This window comes from Phyllobates terribilis, unplaced genomic scaffold, assembly GCF_046119375.1.
Source record: "Phyllobates terribilis strain yellow unplaced genomic scaffold, ASM4611937v1 Scaffold_5__5_contigs__length_657084704, whole genome shotgun sequence".
NCBI lineage: Eukaryota > Metazoa > Chordata > Amphibia > Anura > Dendrobatidae > Phyllobates > Phyllobates terribilis.
Genome location: NW_027362765.1, coordinates 608,942,861 through 608,960,381, shown reverse-complemented (window position 1 = coordinate 608,960,381; position 17,521 = coordinate 608,942,861). Strand labels below are relative to the sequence as shown.

The following is a 17,521-nucleotide window of genomic DNA, read 5'->3' as shown; positions in this document are numbered from 1 at the left end:
ATATGACTGACTCAATAATCCAGCAATTTTTTTGAGCGTATCAAATATTACATTCCATTTAAAGTATTGCAGTTGTGGGTTCAAACCTATTCACAGTTGGTCGCTGACAAATAGCATATCTGTGAACAATGTTGTCAGAGTATTACTCCACTTTTACAGACTGACAAAAAAAAACAATAAAAACAAGCAAAAATGGAAAAAATGTTAAGAAACATTCTTTACAGGGTAATGACTTGTATATAAGACCAAAGAAATCCAAAAGAAAAAAAGTTATGGACTGTGGAAGACATTTATGCCACCAGAGTGAATACTCATTTGGAGCTGATGATAACACCTAGCAGCATCTGTCCCTATTGTAAATGCATCTAACAGCGTTATCGATAGGGAATAGAATAGATTTTAATTTTTTGGACAGCAAGCAGTATAAGGCAATAATACCTGGCTGGATTGGTGTAATACGATATCCATACTGCGATACCTCACCGTAAACGAATTTCAGATAAGCCAGTTAATATTCTAGAATCTATTTGAATTGTACCTCACATTATTAAAGAGTGAGTCTCCTATACTGTTATTGCATATGCAGCAATTTCAAGGGCTGGCAAAAATTAGGACGCACTCCAATAAACATTTGAAGAGATGTAAAAAAAAACAAGAAAAAAATAGTAGGATCTTTTTTAAGTATAAAAACCAGACTCACCAATGTAACCTCAATGTAATCACATTGTTCAGCTCCTGAAACTCCTCCTCCTCCTGCTTGGCCTCCATCTCCGAAATGACCACATCAGTCACAAGCTGGAAGAACTGCCGCACTGCCTTGGCCAAGTGGCAATAGGCTGTGCTGAAGATAATATGCTTAATGCTTAGGTGACAAACCGCACACAGCTGCAAAGTTGTTGAAAGCTGTAACACAGCAGGCAGATCTGTGGCTCTCACCGCTGAACATACAGCCAGGCATGGTCGTGTGTGACAATGGCCTGAACCTGGTTGTAGAGAAATGACAGATGGAGTAGATACAGTTTCCCTCTATGCCAGTCCTTTCACCGAGCTAAAGAATATGGCTGTGGTGAAATACAACTCCCACTGAGAAGCAGTGTCAGACTTAAAAACATTGGGCCCACCAGAGGACTTGATTCTGAGGGTGCACCTTTCTCCCCCGCTCAAGAGCCCCATAGCAGCTGAAAAATTTGCACTATGATGAACTCTCCTGATGGAGAAGCCAGGGCCCCATTCAACCCTGCCGAGAAGCAGCCCTGGCTAAGAAAAGTCTGTGTGAAGGTTCCTGGACACTCTATGGCTGCTTTTTTTTACTGAGTTGGAAACCCACGCAAACACGGGGAGAACATACAAAATCCTTGCAGATGTTGTTCTTGGTGGGATTTGAACCCAGGATCCCAGCACTGCAAGGCTTCAGTGCTAACCACTGAGCCACTGTGCTGCCCTCTCTGTTATCCCTCTGATATCTAACATGCTGGAGAAACTTGCACCTACTGCCACTCAGTATGTTCAGCTCCTTTGTGAGAAATTAATATATTTGGGCAGCCACTCAGTCTACCAAACAAAATTACTGACAAGGAAATTGTGCATGGCTTCGCTACTGGTACTGGGGGCACTGATATTACCATGGTGTCGTGCCATAGTTCACTGGAAATATTCCAGGCTGGTTGAAGCCAAGCTGATTCCCACAGAAAAGTACCAGCAGCAAGGTAAGGAGATGGCGGCCTCTATTATCATCACGACCTGCAAGGTTTGCACTATGAACTCTCCTGAAGGAGAAGCAGGGCCTACCGGAGGAGTTTTCGATTCTCTGGTAGGCCCGTCCAACCCTGTCGAGAAGCAGCCCTGGCTAGGAAAAGTCTGTGGGAAGGTTTCTGGACACTCAATGGCTGCTTTTTTACTGTGGACTGGCTCCACTAATCTATAATATTGCAATCTATAAGATCCCTTCACTGGCTCCCCATTGCCTAGAGACTCCAGTTCAAAACCCTAACGATGACATGCAAAACCATCCACAACGTGTCTCCTCCATATATCTGTGACCTAGTCTCCCGGCACATACATGCACACAACCTCCGATGCTCACAGGATCTCCTTTTCTACTCCCTTCTTATCTCCTCTTCCCACAATCGCATACAAGATTTCTCTCGTGCATCCCCCCTACTCTTGAACTCTGTACCCCAACATATCAGACTCTTGCCTAATGTTGAAACCTTTAAAAAGAAGCTGAAGACCCACCTCTTCTAACAAGCCTGCAACCCGCAGTAACCCTCGCTCCAACATACCGCTGCATGACCAGCTGTACCCTCACCTACTGTATCCTTACCCATCCCTTATAGACTGTTTGTGCGCCCTCACGGGCAAGGTCCTCTCTCCTCTTGTACCAGTCGGTGACTTCTTTTCACATGTAAAGCGCCATGGAATAAATGGCACTATAATAATAAATAATAATAATTATACTACTTGTACTCTGGGTCAATTGATACCATTTTCCTGGTGTCTGCCCCTAAATTTATGTGTTTTGGCAGCTTTTGGTCTCGTTTGAAGGTGTTGTGTATGCGTTTGGTTTTGGCCCCCATTGATTCCAATGGCGTTCGGCAATGTTCGGCGAATATTTGACAATTACATTGGGGAATATTGCAAAAATGACGATCGTAATCCGAAACGAATATTGAAATATTTGCTCGTCTCTAATCAGAAACACCCTTAGAAAAATTATGTGGGCATGGCATGATGGTCACCCTGGTGATATGGTGGAGGAGAATGAGGAGAAGGAGGAGGGCGACATAAAACAGAACAATTCCTGAAGTGTTTACTCATGTCTGGGTGTGAAGGGGTGCATGGGAATAGACCTCCAAAAAAATAACCAATGGATTTGAGTTTCTGTTCGATGCTATCATCTGGTGGTGTTGAGAAGTCTGGCCCAATCCAGCCCTTGTTCATTTTGATAAGAGTCAGCCTGTCAGCATTTTCAGTTGACAGGCGGATGCGCCTATCAGTTAAAATGCCCCCAGCGGCACTAAAAACCATCTCTGACAAAACGCTAGCGGCCAGGACTTCCAATGCGTAGAAAGACAGTTCATGCCACGTGTCCAGCTTGGATACCCAATAGTTATAAGGCACAGAGAGGAATCATGGAGGACGCTGGCACGGTCGTCAAGGTAGTTCTTCAGCGTCTACCAAAAATTTTCCTTCCTTGTCAGTGTACCCTGTGTATGAAGACACGGGGTCTTCCGTGGGCGTAACAGTGTGGCAATACTTTATTGAACCACAAAGCGGATAATAAACAGGTAGAACAGTCCCACAAGATGGTGCAAATTACAGAGTCCTCGCCCTTCCGCTGGCCTGCCTGGGATAGAACAGCTGCGATTTCGGGGCTCCCAGGGCCGACTACCCCCACCAGTGGCTCTTTTGGCGGGCCCCCAAAGAGAGGAGGTAACGACAAGGTTAGGAAACTAGCTGACAGCAGTGAGGTCTGGGGCCTGGTGACCTGTTTGTCCCAACCTGGATTCTTCAAGATGTCTCTGAGGTTTCAGCAATGGTCATTGGAGTTGTATTCCTCCAGCTGGGGCCGAAGTCCCCTAAGCTGACATGCTGTAGAATGACACCGAATTGAGACAGAGACCCCTTTTTATAGATCACAATTGTCCTTGCAGCCATAATTCACAGGTCAAGGGTCAGGGATGAATGTGGAAAGAGTTCATGACTTGTTAGAGCATTTAATCAAATTGCATAGTTTGTCCTCCATTGCTTGGCAAATCAAGAACTCCCTTGGCTGTAATAAATAATCAGCATATTATCAAACAGTGTTGCTCCATTACCCTATCTTGCAAGATTTGCAGACAATGAGATGCAGTACATCTTAACTCAAGTGTCAACATTCAGGATTATTCAAACAATAGTCTGTGTTATCAACCAAAGAAGAACACAGGTTAAAAAAAGTCAACATAAAAATAAAGGTATATTGCTCTTGGCCATCAGAAAATATGTCTGGCATAATTAAGAAGAAAAGCTGTGTTGTCACACCGTGTATTATGGCCTGGGCATTGGGAGGGTCTGAGAAAAGTGTCCAAGACCTTTGACAGCGTTCCCCTGCCTCTGCCGCATCTGGTTTGTGTCTCTCTTGCTTGTACTCCTTGGTTGTCCAATAAACTGTCTGTGACCTCAGCTGCCAGTGTTGTCAGATGGGAATTTGATTTTTGTTATAATTCTTCAACAGCCTAAACTTAATATCTCCAAAAATGAACTCCTTCGGTTTCCTCCCTTTACTAACCTGACTTTGCAATTTCCTTTAGGTGGTGCCACCGTAACTCCCACTCAGCACGGCTGCTGTCTTGGAATCATATTTGACACACAACTTTCCTTTATTTAAAGTGGAAAATCACTCACTTGCTCATGTCACCTGCACCTTAAAAACATCTCCAGAATTCGACCTTTTTTCACCTTTGATACTGCAAAAACTCTTACTGTCACTCTTATTCACTACTGCAACTCTCTTCTAATCGGTCTCCCTCTAAACAAACTGTCTCCTCTCCAATCCCTTCTGAATGCAGCAGCCAGGGTAGTATTTGTATCAAGCCGCTTCACCGACGCCTCTACCCTGTGCCAATCATTGCACTGGTTAGGTTAAACATTCACTAGAGAATACAGTACAAACTCACCTCTCTCACCCACCAAGCTCTCCACAGTTCTGCACCGCCCTATATCTCATCCCTCATTTCTGTGTATCACTCATCCCGTGCCTTCCGTTCTGAAAATGATCTAAAACTGCAGAATCTAAGACTGACATCCTCCTTAATCAGATCCTCACACCTCCGTCTCCAAGAATGCTCTCGTGCCATGCCAGCTTTGTAATGCCCAAAATGCGTACAATGCAATGGTCACGTTAAAGGCCACGGAACATAATGTCGGCCATGTGTGTCAGATTGCCAACAGCCAAGCCTTCCTTGTTCTCACCAACAGGATGACTGTCCATGTTCTCCTCCACCTCCTCATTATCAACCAATCCACGTTGAGATAAGATGAGGCTGGGCTGAGTAGCATCACCCTGTATAGTTCCTTGATCTGCCTGCAATGCCTCCTCTTTAATTGTGAGCGAGCCTTTCAGTAGACAAAGAAGTGGGATGGTGACGCTAATTATGGCGTCATCGCCGCTCACCATGTTGGTGGAGTCCTCAAAGTTTTGGAGGACGGCACAGATGTCAGACATTCATGCCCACTCATCAGCTCTTATGTGCGGAGGCTGACCTGAATGCCGACGAGCGTGTTGAAGCTGGAAGTCAACAACTGCTCTCGGCTGCTCAAAATCATTCCAAACATCTGCAACATTGATTTCCAACGCGTGGTCACATCGCACACCAGTTGGTGAGCTGGAAGCTACAAACGCTGTTGAAGCCCCTGCCAGGGTGGCGGAAGCTGTATCTGACTTTCTGAAATGGGCACACATGGTCCCTGCTTCCACAATATTAACCCAGTAAAATGTGTCAGTGAGATGTACTGTCCCTGGCCATTCACTTGTTCACGTTTAACGTTAGGCAGTCCTTCCCACTAAGTGCGCTGGGGAGGGCATGGATAATGTTCTGGGACCCGAGCTTGTGGAAGGCGGGGACGACACAGGGAGAAATAGTGGCGGCTGGGGACCGAGTATGGAGACCCGGCCGCCGCCATGAGGTTGTGGAAAGCTTCCGCCTCCACGAGCCTAAAATGCAACATTTAAAGTGCAAGCAGTAGTCCAGAAATGTGGCAGTTAAGTATTGCGGCCTGTGGGTGGGTCGGTGTCTGGCTGCATACTTGCGCTTGCATTCCAAGGACTGGGGTAGGGACAACTGAACGCTGCAATGGGACAAGACGTGGTAGCTGATGGTTGCAAGTCTGGCGGGAGACATCTTCACATTAGCCATGGACAGGGGATTGGTGTGCACGCACAACAGCAGAAGAGGCAGTGGTGTCACCCGCAGACACTGTTTCTGGACTTTGGCGTTTGGCCCAGCTAGTCGAGTGCTTTGCGGTCATGTGCCTGAGCATGCTGCTGGTGGTCAGGCTGGTAGTTTTGGTGCTCTAGCTGATGCTGGCCTGGCAGATGTTGCAAATGGCCTTTTAGGGGTTATCTAAATAGTCTTTAAAAAAAACAGACTCAGGAAGACTCAATAGTTGTACTGGCAACTTCCATCGTGTTGCCCGCCTTGTGTCGGGGGCCACCACACTGCTTGTTTCTGCCTGTTGAGGTGCTACGCCTCCCTCCCCCTGTGTGGTGTTGTCCTCGCTCTGCATGTCCCCTTGCCAGGTAGGGTCAGTGACTTTATCGTCCACCGCTTTGTCTTCTACTTCCGCACCCTGGTCCTCCTCCTGACATTTTGTCTATTGTGTCTCATCATCATCCACCTTTTACGACAGTAATTGCAGTTTCTTACCATCACCTTCGGGTGACCATGGCTGCTCAAATCATGCGATCTTCTGTTGCCCTGCTTGAAGATGGCCGGCCGAGAGGTCCGAATCTATCAATGGAAAGTGAACAGCTTTTGGGGTAACCATGGACTTAATCTCTCCTTCAAACCATATATTCAAGCTCTTTCCACTTTCAAGCGGACCGAGCAGGAGGCCAGAATCTATAAATGGAAAGATGAACAAAACAGCTCTTTGGAGTGTCCAAGTGTGAGATCAGTTGTCTCAGGGCAATCGGAATGGTGGGAGGAAGGAGGATCAGGGTGAGGAAGAAGCCAACTCCAAGTAAAAAAAAATCTCCCAGATCCGCCCATTCCTCAAACAAGAATCTGCAAAAACACCAGTGCATGCCCTCATCATCTCCAGCCTCGACTACTGCAACCTCCTGCTCTGTGGCTTCCCTTCGAACAGTCTCTCACCCCTCCAATCTATCCTAAACTCTGCTGCCCAACTAATCCACCTGTCCCCCCACTATTCCCTGGCCTCTCCTCTCTGTCAATCCCTTCATTGGCTCCCCACTGGCCAGAGACTCCAGTTCAAATCCCTAACCTTGGCATGCAAAGCCATCCACAACCTGTCTCCTTCATAGATCTGTACTTACCTGCACGCAACCCCCAATCCTCACAAGATCTCCTTCTCTGCTCCCCTTTTATCTCCTCTTCCCACAATCGCATACAAGATTTCTCCCGTGCATCCCCTTCTCTGGAACTCTCTACCCCAACATTTCTGAATCTCGCCTACTGTTGAAACCTTCAAAAGGCACCTGGAGACCCACCTCTTTCGACATGCAATACAGCCTGCAGTACCCCTCGCTCCACCATACCGCTGCACGACCAGCTCTATCCTCACCTACTGTATCATCACCCATCCCTTGTAGACTGTGAGCCCTCGCGGGCAGGGTCCTCTCCTCTCTTGTACCAGTCGCTGTCGCATTTTTGTTCAAGAATATTGTAATTGTTTTTGCAATGTATTTGTATACCCCTTTTCACATGTAAAGCGCCATGGAATAAATGGCTTTAAAGTAATAATAATAATGTGGTCCAGACTCATGGCTACTGAGACTGGACTGTGTGGAAGATAGGGAGGTGGTGGTGACAAACTGACTGGAAGCATTATCTCTATGCTATCCAACCAACAACCTTTTCACACTGCTTTGGCTTCAATAGTGGTGCTCCGCGGCCCCCTAGAAACTAGGACAGGAATGTAGTTCAACATGATGTGGGTGTTTGCTGTGCTCCCTCAGCAGGCACAGTTTCATCTTGCCCATGGCCTCGGCCTCTGCGTGCGTCATCACCATTACGTCCACTTCCCCATCCCTTGCCACGAGACTTGCTAAAATGTTAAAATGACATTTACTGGGAAATGTATTTTTCACGGTTGAAAGCAATGCAAAAGTGCATCAAAAACGCTATGTGTGAACATAGCCCAAGGTGTGGAGGAGTATTTTTGTTTTTGGTTATTTATTTTGCCTTATATACAAGTCATTACCATGGAAAGGATGTTCCTTAACATTTTCCCCAGGAAAATCCATTTTGGTTTTGTTTTTGCATGTATGCTTCAAGGGGTCTTCCCCATGCTGTTCCCATGTCATTTGAGCACTGTTCCCATCGATTTCGGCAATTTTTAGGCCCTCTGCAGACCTCCGGGTAGAGATTTTTCCAAAGTAAGGGTATGTGCACAAGTTATGTATTTGCAGCAGAAATTTCTGTTGCAAATCCTGATGTGTTGGCAGGCAAAATGGTGAGTAATATTCGCACATTTTTGGCATGCGTTTTTTATTGTTCGTATTTTTCCCCAATCATTACTATGAAAGAAATACGCTGAAAGAATTGACATGCTTCATATTTCAATCTGCAAAGAAAAGATAAGCAGCATGTGCATGAAACTTCAGGAATCTCATTAAATTTTCTGATAATGTATAACGCTGCATATTTTCAACAAATACATGCGAAAAAAACCCCATAATAAAAACACAACATGTGCACATACCCTAACGTTCATACAAAACCTTGCTCATTTTTTTATGGGATGCATTGGTGTTTATACCTTACAACTCTGGTATATACCAGAATCACGGTACGACCTCCCTAAACCATTTGTGGAACCGCAGTACAAATCTCATTTAATTAGTACTCTTAATGTACACTGTGTTTGGTGAATTTTAATATTTAGAATAAGAGTTATATTTTATAGCATCCTAGGTTAATTCTAAATATTGTGTCAAATAATTCACAAAATTTTGTGTAAATCACAAAAAAAAAATACCCAGGACAGATTTTTATTCACTTCAAATAAGCAATTCCTATTCAGATTCTTATCAATGACAGCAAGTGAAGATCTTGAAAACCACTGAATTGATAAAAAAATATATATACCAAAGTTGTATAATTACATTATGCAAAGAAAATAACCTGGAATACCCTAAAAGCACCACTCCAGTTTTTTCTTTTTCAGTGCTGGAGTGCAGCTTCTAATTTAAGGTTCCTGCCCCTACTCTTATACTCATCCTCCAGCGTCTTCAACTTTTTTCAGTGCCGCTTCGGGCCCATGGCGCCATCTTGTGACTGCAACTTACGACTTTCCGGAAGTCAGAAAGTACATCACAAGCTCTCAGTGAAGGTCTATGAGAGCCAGAACATAGTTTTAATAGAATTGCATTGATGAGTGACCTCTGGCTCGCTCCAGCAAACATTTGAGCGACTTGGTCGTAAACTGCCGGAATCCGTTGGGAGCGGCGGTGATAAAAGGTGAAGGAGCCGGCAGGTGAGTATAAGTAAGAGTAGGGTTAGGAATCTTAGAATAGAAGCATCAACCCAACAGTTAAATAAAAAAAATGCTGGAGTGGTGCATTAATATGCTAGCAAATTTCACAAATTCTTACCCATTTCCAGAATGTTCTTAGAGTTTATAAGTTTAGCCAGATTTGCCAACAGTTGTGCAGTGTCACTGCTAACACCTTGAGAGGTTGTTCCTAAAAGATGCTGGAGGCAAACACTATCATTAATTACATGGTTAATTCAGTTAAAAATGACAAAATGTCCATCAACGTCAACTGAGGTATAGGAAAGGAAAAGGGAAGGGGTACATGCACAACCAAAATACTTGATCCAGCAGACCCCAAAAGAGCTAATATTTCCCGCCTGATCCAATTGTCGAGCCACTGAACGAAACATTCAGAAAAGAACTTTACACATTTACCTAAGCATTTGTCATTGTCTTCTAAAAAAGTATCCAAGCCCTTATTGAAGCCATTAATAGTTCTTCCTGTGACAAGGTCTTTCAGTACACTGTGTGCAGAATTATTAGGCAACTGAGTATTTTAACCACATCATCATTTTTATGCAGATTTTCCAATTCCAAGCTATATAAACTTGAATGGTGATTTGTGTGGCCTAAGGATACAACACCTTTTATCTAGGTGTACAGACTTATTAGGCAGTTTGTTTTCCTCAGGCAAAATGGACCAAAAAGATTTATCTGACTGTGAAAAGTCAAAAACTGTTACAAGTCTTACAGAGGGAGGCAGCATTTTTGAAATTGCTAAGATATTGGAGCGCGATCATAGAACCATCAAAAGTATTACTGCAAATAGTCAACAGGGTTGCAAAAAATATGTTGATTAAAAAAAATACACATTAACTCCCAAAGATATGAAAAGACTTACATGTGAAGTGACAACGAAGCCATTATCCATCAGGGCTGTCATATTCCAGAACTGCAACCTCCCTGGATTGCCCAGAACTACAAGGGCCCAGATTTATCAAGACAGGTGATTTTCTTGACAATTTTGATGCGGGGGCGTGGTGAAATCAGACACTCCTTACTTATGATAAGCGATTATGTCATACTTTTCGGCAAAGTGGTTATTCAACCTTTCGGCAAAGCTGGGAGAAACTGCTGTTAAAATGCCAAAAGTCGCAAAATTTTGGCGCAACTATGAGATGCGTCAAAAAATTTTTTAAAAATCTTTTACACCATGAAAAAATACCTCTGAAAATTATAGGATTTATTAGATACGACTTAAAAAAACCCACAACCCCGAATGTGGTAATAACTCTGAAACGCTTCAACGGATCCCAGTGATTCTGAGACTATTTTTCGTGACATATCGTACTTGATGATAGTGGTAAAAAATTTTCAATATGACTTGCGTTTATTTGTGAAAAAAATTCAATTTGGTGAAAATTTAGCAATTTTCAACCTTAATTTTTATGCCCTTAAATCAGAGAATCATGTCACACAAAATAGTTAACAAATAACATTTCCCACATGTCTACTTTACATCAGCACAATTTTTGAAAAAAATTTTTTTTTGTTAGGAAGTTAAAAGTTGACCAGCGATTTCTCATTTTTACAAAAAAATGTACAAAACCATTTTTTTTAGGGACCACATCACATTTGAAGTGACTTTGAGGTGTCTATTTGACAGAAAATACCAAACAGTGACACCATTCTAAAAATTGCACCCCTCAAGGTGCTCAAAACCACATTCAAGAAGTTTATTGCTGGAATAATTAGCTGAGGCCATGTCGCGTTTGGAGAGCCCCTGATGTGTCTAAACATTAGAAACTGCCCACAAGTGAGACAGTTTTGAAAACTAGACCCCTCAGGGAACCCAGTTGGAGTCTCCTACAAGGGTGAGCTGAATCCTTCCTTTCTATTTCCTGTGTGGTGAGCACCTTGAACCCCCAGGTGCTTCACAGAAGTTTATAACGTTGAGCCGTGAAAATAAAAAAAATTAATTTTTCCCACAACATGTTTTTTATCCCTAAATTTTGCATGTTCACAAGGATAACAGGAGAAAATGGACTCTAAAGTTTGTTGTGTAATTTCTCTTGATTACACAGATACCCCATATGTGGATGAAAACTACTGTTTGGGTGCACGGCAGAGCTCAGAAAGGAGAGAGTGACGTTTGGAAATGCAGATTTTGCAGGAATGGTCTGCAGGTGTCATGTCGCATTTGGTGACCTCATTTGGGAAACCAGACCCCTCAAGGAATTTTTCTAGACATGGTGAGCACCTTGATCCCACAGGTGCTTTACAGAATTTTACAACGTTGATCTGTGAAAATGATAAAAAATTATTTTTCCACAAAAATGTTGTTGTAGCCCCAAATAATTTCATTTTCACAAGGATAGAGGGAGAAAATGGACCTCAAAATTTGTTGTGCAATTTCTTCTAAGTACGCCGATACCCCATGTGTTTGAAAATTACTTTTGAGGCACAGTGCAAAGCTTAGAAGGGAACACGTGCCATATTGGAGTTCAGATTTCGCTGGACTGGCTTGAGGGTGCCAAGTCACATCGGTAGAGCCCCTGAGTTGCTAGATCAGCCGAACCCTCCATAAGTGACCGCATTTTACAAACTACACCTCTCAATTAATTAATCTAGGGATGCAGTGATCATATTGAAACCACTGGTGTGTCACATCATTTTATACCATTGGGCAGTGAAAAAAAAAAAAATTAAATGTTTACTACCAAATATTTGTTTTGGCCCCAGATTTTACATTTTCACACTGGGAAATGTGTTAAAATGGCACCAAAATTTGTCTTACAATTTCTACTGAATGTTGAAATACCCTATATGTGGCTGTATAGTACTGCTTAGCCACACAGCGAGACTCGGGAGGGAATGAGCACTATTTGCCTCCGGGAGCACAGATTTTCCTAGAATAGTTTGCAGACTCCATATACAGAGCACCTAAGTGCTAGAAGAGCAGAATCCCCCCCTCAAGTGACCCCATTTTGGAAATTATACCCCTTTGAGAACTTATCTACAGGTGTAGTGACGATTTTGACTCCATGGGTGTTTTCCAGAATCATGCAATAGTGGATGTTGCTGAGTGAAAATTACAAATTTCCATTGTAGTGACCAGTATGTTGTAGTGACCAGTACATTGTAGTGACCAGTACATTATGCCCAGCTCATGCTTAAGGAGACATACACCCGTAAATTAGGCCGGTTCTCATTGCTACAGAAATGTCGACATTAAATGTGGTTTAGCCACACAGGGGCTCAGAAGGGAGGGGGTCATTTAGATTTGGGAGCACAGAATTTGCTGAATTTCTTTTGGGGGTCGAGGAGCCATTTAGCTTTTCCAGAGCCTTTGTACTACCAGTAATGTGGAAGCTCCCTATATTTCCTATAACAGATGACGGACCTGAGTGTTTTTTTTTTGTGTGGATTGATTTGAAGCTTTTATTGGGAACATTTTACATAACATTTTGGATCACATTTATCCGTCGCTCTTACGCTGAGCACTTACTTTGGGGTTTCCATCTAAATCTCCAAGTGACGTGACAGATGAAACCCCTGACAGATCCATTCACTATAATGAGGCAGCAGAGATACTCTGGACTCGGTTCAGCATTGTCTTTCTTTTCAGAAGTGCACAAAACTGTGGCCGACGGCACTTTCATGCACGCCAAAAAAGACGGACATCATCAGATCAGAGGCCAGACGGCGTCCACATCTGCCTCATTATAGGGAATCTTCCACCGGAGGTTCCGTCTGAATCACGAATTTCAGAGATTTACAATGATTTACAGTGTAAGCGCTCAGCCTAGAGCGCAGGAAAAATGTGCACGAAGCCATACTTTGGGTGGCAGAATGAACAAATCAACAGCGGGTGAAGAATGGGTTTTATTTATTTATATTTATATTATTCTTTGGGTCGGTGCGATTAGCGAGATAACAGATTTAGATCAGGTTTTTATGTTTGACTGCTGTCACACACTAAAGATGCTTTTTTTTTGCAAAAACAAGTTTTTGCATCGCCATATTTTGATAGCTATACTTTTTCCATATTTCAGCCGACAGTCACGTGAGGGTTTGTTTTTTGCAGGATGAGTTTTTATTGGTAACATTTTCACGCACATGACATTTTTTGATCTCTTTCTATTCCAATTTTTGGAAGATAGAATGAATAAAATCAATTTATTTTTATAGAAATAAATGTATTTATAAGATTAATATTTTTTCTTTTTTTTCTTTAGTTTTTGATTTTTTGTTATATTTTTATTAACTTTTATTTACTTTTCCACGTTGTTACAGGATGGGACTTCAAATAGACAGAATGCTGATCCAATACTCGGTAATGCGTCTGCACTGCAGAGCATCAGCTCCGTGTCTGACAGTCAGGGAGGAGGAGTGTCAGCTCCAGCTCTGAGCAGAAACTCATAGGCCACCATCCCTGAAGGACCCCGTGGCTACCATGTAGACCTTCAGCACAACGCGATCGCATTGCGTTGTGCTGATGGGAGCACAGTGGGAGCTCACTCCCTCTGTAATGCCCCGTAATGTCGCTGTCACTATTGACAGTGGCATCACAGGGGTTAAATGCCCGTGATCGATGCTAACACCCATTGCGGGTGTTGCTGCAGGGTGTCAGCTTTCAATTAGAGCTGACACCCACACTCGATTGCAGCGGCACTTTGCGGGAATGCAGCTCTCGCAGAGCAGTATATATACGACGTATGTCGGGAAGGGGTTAAAAAAAGGTCCAAACGTGAAAAACAGACCACCATAAGTATACATATGGAAGATATACATGTTTATATATATATATATATATATATATATATATATATATATATATATATATACAGTACAGACCAAAAGTTTGGACACACCTTCTCATTTAAAGATTTTTCTGTATTTTCATGACTTTGAAAATTGTACATTCACACTGAAGGCATCAAAACTATGAATTAACACATGTGGAATTATATACTTAACAAAAAAAGTGTGAAACAACTGAAAATATGTCTTATATTCTAGGTTCTTCAAAGTAGCCACCTTTTGCTTTGATGACTGCTTTGCACACTCTTGGCATTCTCTTGATGAGTTCAAGAGGTAGTCACCGGAAATGGTCTTCCAACAATCTTGAAGGAGTTCCCAGAGACGCTTAGCACTTGTTGGCCCTTTTGCCTTCACTCTGCGGTCCAGCTCACCCCAAACCATCTCGATTGAGGTTCAGGTCTGGTGACTGTGGAGGCCAGGTCATGTGTTAATTCATAGTTTTGATGCCTTCAGTGTGAATGTACAATTTTCAAAGTCATGAAAATACAGAAAAATCTTTAAATGAGAACGTGTGCCCAAATTTTTGGTCTGTACTGTATATATACATATATATATCTATATATATCTATATATAAACATATACATATATATACACACACACACGTGCATCTCACCAAATTAGAATATCATCAAAAAGATAATTTCAGTTCAATATAAAAAGTGAAACTCATATATTAAAGTCATTACAAACAGAGAGATCTATTTCAATGTTTATTTCTGTTAATGTTGATGATTATGGCTTACAGCCAATGAAAACACAAAAGTCATTATCTTAGTAAATTAGAATAATTAACAAAAAATACCTGCAAAGGCACCCTAAGCATTTGAAAAGGTCTCTTAGTTTGTTTCAGTAGGCTCCACAATAATGGGGAAGACTGCTGACTTGACAGATAGCCAGAAGGCAGTCAGTGACACTAAGTAAATGCAAAGTAAATTTTGCATTTCATTTGGAAATCAAGGTCCCAGTGTCTGGAGGAAGAGTGGAGAGGCACACAATCCAAGCTGCTTGAGGTCTAGTGTGAAGTTTCCACAATCAGTGATGGTTTTGGGAGCCATGTCATTTGCTGGTGTAGGGCCACTGTGTTTTATCAAGACCAAAGTCAGCGCAGCCATCTACCAGGAAATCTTAGAGCACTTCATGCTTCCCTCCGCAGACAAGCTTTTTGGAGATGGAAATTTCATTCTCCAGCAGGACTTGGCACCTGTCCACACTGCCAAAAGTACCAATACCTGGTTTAAAAACAACAGTATCACTGTGCTTGATTGGCCAGCAAACTCACCTGACATTAACCCCATAGAGAATCTATGGGGTATTGTCAAGAGGAAGATGAGAGACACCAGACCCAACAATGCAGACGAGCTGCTATCAAAGCAACCTGGGCTTCCATAACACCTCAGCAGTGCCACAGGCTGATGGCCTCCATGCCACGCCGCATTGATGCAGTAACTGATGCAAAAGGAGCCCCGACCAAGTATTGAGTGCATTTACTGAACATACATTTCAGTAGGCCAACATTTTGGATTTTAAAAAACATTTTTTAAGCTGTTGTTATATAGTATTCTAATTTACTGAGATAATGACTTTTGTGTTTTCATTGGCTGTAAGTCATAATCATCAACATTAACAGAAATAAACACTTGAAATAGATCACTCTGTTTGTAATGACTCTATATAATATATGAGTTTCACTTTTTGTATTGAAGAACTGAAATAAATGAACTTTTTGATGATAATCTAATTTTGTGAGATGGACCAGCATAAGACTTTCCATAGAAGGAATCTTAGAAATGTATTGTGTATTGGCACAGAAGTTTTAGCATATTTGTCTGTTCTTATCATAGACTTCTTTCTTCTTTTCGTTCTTAACTTCTTTTGATCTTTATCCTTAATTTTCTTTCCAGATCACTCACACCTGTCCCTCACAGCTTAGGTCCTCCAAACAGAACGATGGTCACAGACAAGAGGAACTCAGCGTAAACTCTAAGGCAATAATACATAGGTAAGTATCACTGGGCACAGGGTGGGACACAACTCGAACAGACAGATGAAAAATAAACAATAAACATCCGATTAAAAACAGAGGTACCCTTCCTTAAAAACAACAGCACTAGTCAAAGGATTTGAAGCTGAAGCTTTCGTTTAATCCTCTAGGTGAAACGGTTTTTAGGGTAAATATTAGTGATGAGCGAGCACTAAAATGCTCGGGTACTCGTTGCTCGAGTCAAGCAAATTGGAATGCTCGAGTGCTCGGATCGAGTACCAAGCCCAATGTAAGTTCATGGAAACTCACATTTTTCCGGCGGCCCCACGGCGGTCTGCAGAGGGCCTGAAAATTGCCCAAATCGATGGGAACAGTGCTCAAATGACATGGGAACAGCATAAGGAAGACCCCTGGAAGCATTTCTGACTCCCAGGTCACTGCTGTCAACAATGTTGTCAGAGGTATTACGCCACTTTTACGGACTCACAATAAAACATACAAAAACTAAACCAAAATGGATTTTCCTGGGAGAAATGTTAAGGAACATCCTTTACAGGGTAATGACTTGTATATAAGGCAAAATAAATGTACAAAAACAAAAATGCTCCTCCACACCTTGGGCTATGTTCACACGTAGCATTTTTGATGCTTTTTTGCAGTTCTGCATTGCTTTCAACGGTGAAAAATACATTCACCGGTAAATGTAATTTTAACATTTTACTACCTTATCTGGCCATGTGGTGTGTGAGACATGATCAGACACATCCTGTTTCATTTATGAAGAAGGGACTCTAACAATCACAAAGACTATTTTTGTAGGGCAATCAGGCGGCCCTTACTATTCTTAAAGGGCCAGCAGTTGGCCCTCACTATTGTTAGCCGGCTATACATTGTTGTTCCGAATATTAAAGAGTGGGTCTGCTATACTGTTATTGCGTATGCAGTGACTGCAGGGGCTGCCAAAAATTTGGAAACACCCCAATACCCCTTTAAAAAGACATAGAGGAGGGCCTCAGTAAAAAAAAGTTCCCATTATAAAGGATATAGTGGTAATGCCCATGCAGTGACTGCAAGAGCTGCCAAAATTTAGGAAAAATCCCAATAAGAATTTAAAGACACATAGAGGTGGGCCTCAGTAACGACATGATCCCATTAGAAAGAAGCGGGTCTGCTATACAGTTATAGGGTATGTAGTGAGTACAATGGCTGCCAAAATTTGGGAAAAACCCCAGTAACAATTTAAAGACACATAGAGGTGGGCCTTAGTAACGACATGTTCCCATTAGAAAGGATCGGGTCTGCTATACAGTTATAGGGTATGCAGTGAGTACAACGGCTGCCAAAATTTAGGAAAAACCCCAATAACAATTTAAAGACACATAGAGGTGGGCCACAGTAATTACATGTTCCCATTAGAAAGGAGCGGGTCTGCTATACAATTATAGGGTATGCAGTGAGTACAACGGTTGCCAAAATTTGGGAAAAACCCCAATAAAAATTTTAAGACAAACAGA

At 42.3% G+C, this 17,521-nt stretch overlaps 1 protein-coding gene across 2 annotated transcripts in view; it reads right to left on the bottom strand.

Moving 5' to 3' along the window:
* Positions 1–17,521, bottom strand: part of COMTD1 (catechol-O-methyltransferase domain containing 1) — a 144,118-nt gene that overhangs the window by 98,718 nt on the left and 27,879 nt on the right. For both annotated transcript variants that reach the window (XM_073686064.1, XM_073686063.1), the window contains exon 3: positions 9,320–9,419. In XM_073686064.1, coding sequence (XP_073542165.1) covers positions 9,320–9,419 — 100 coding nt within the window. The remainder of the gene's footprint in view (positions 1–9,319; positions 9,420–17,521) is intronic.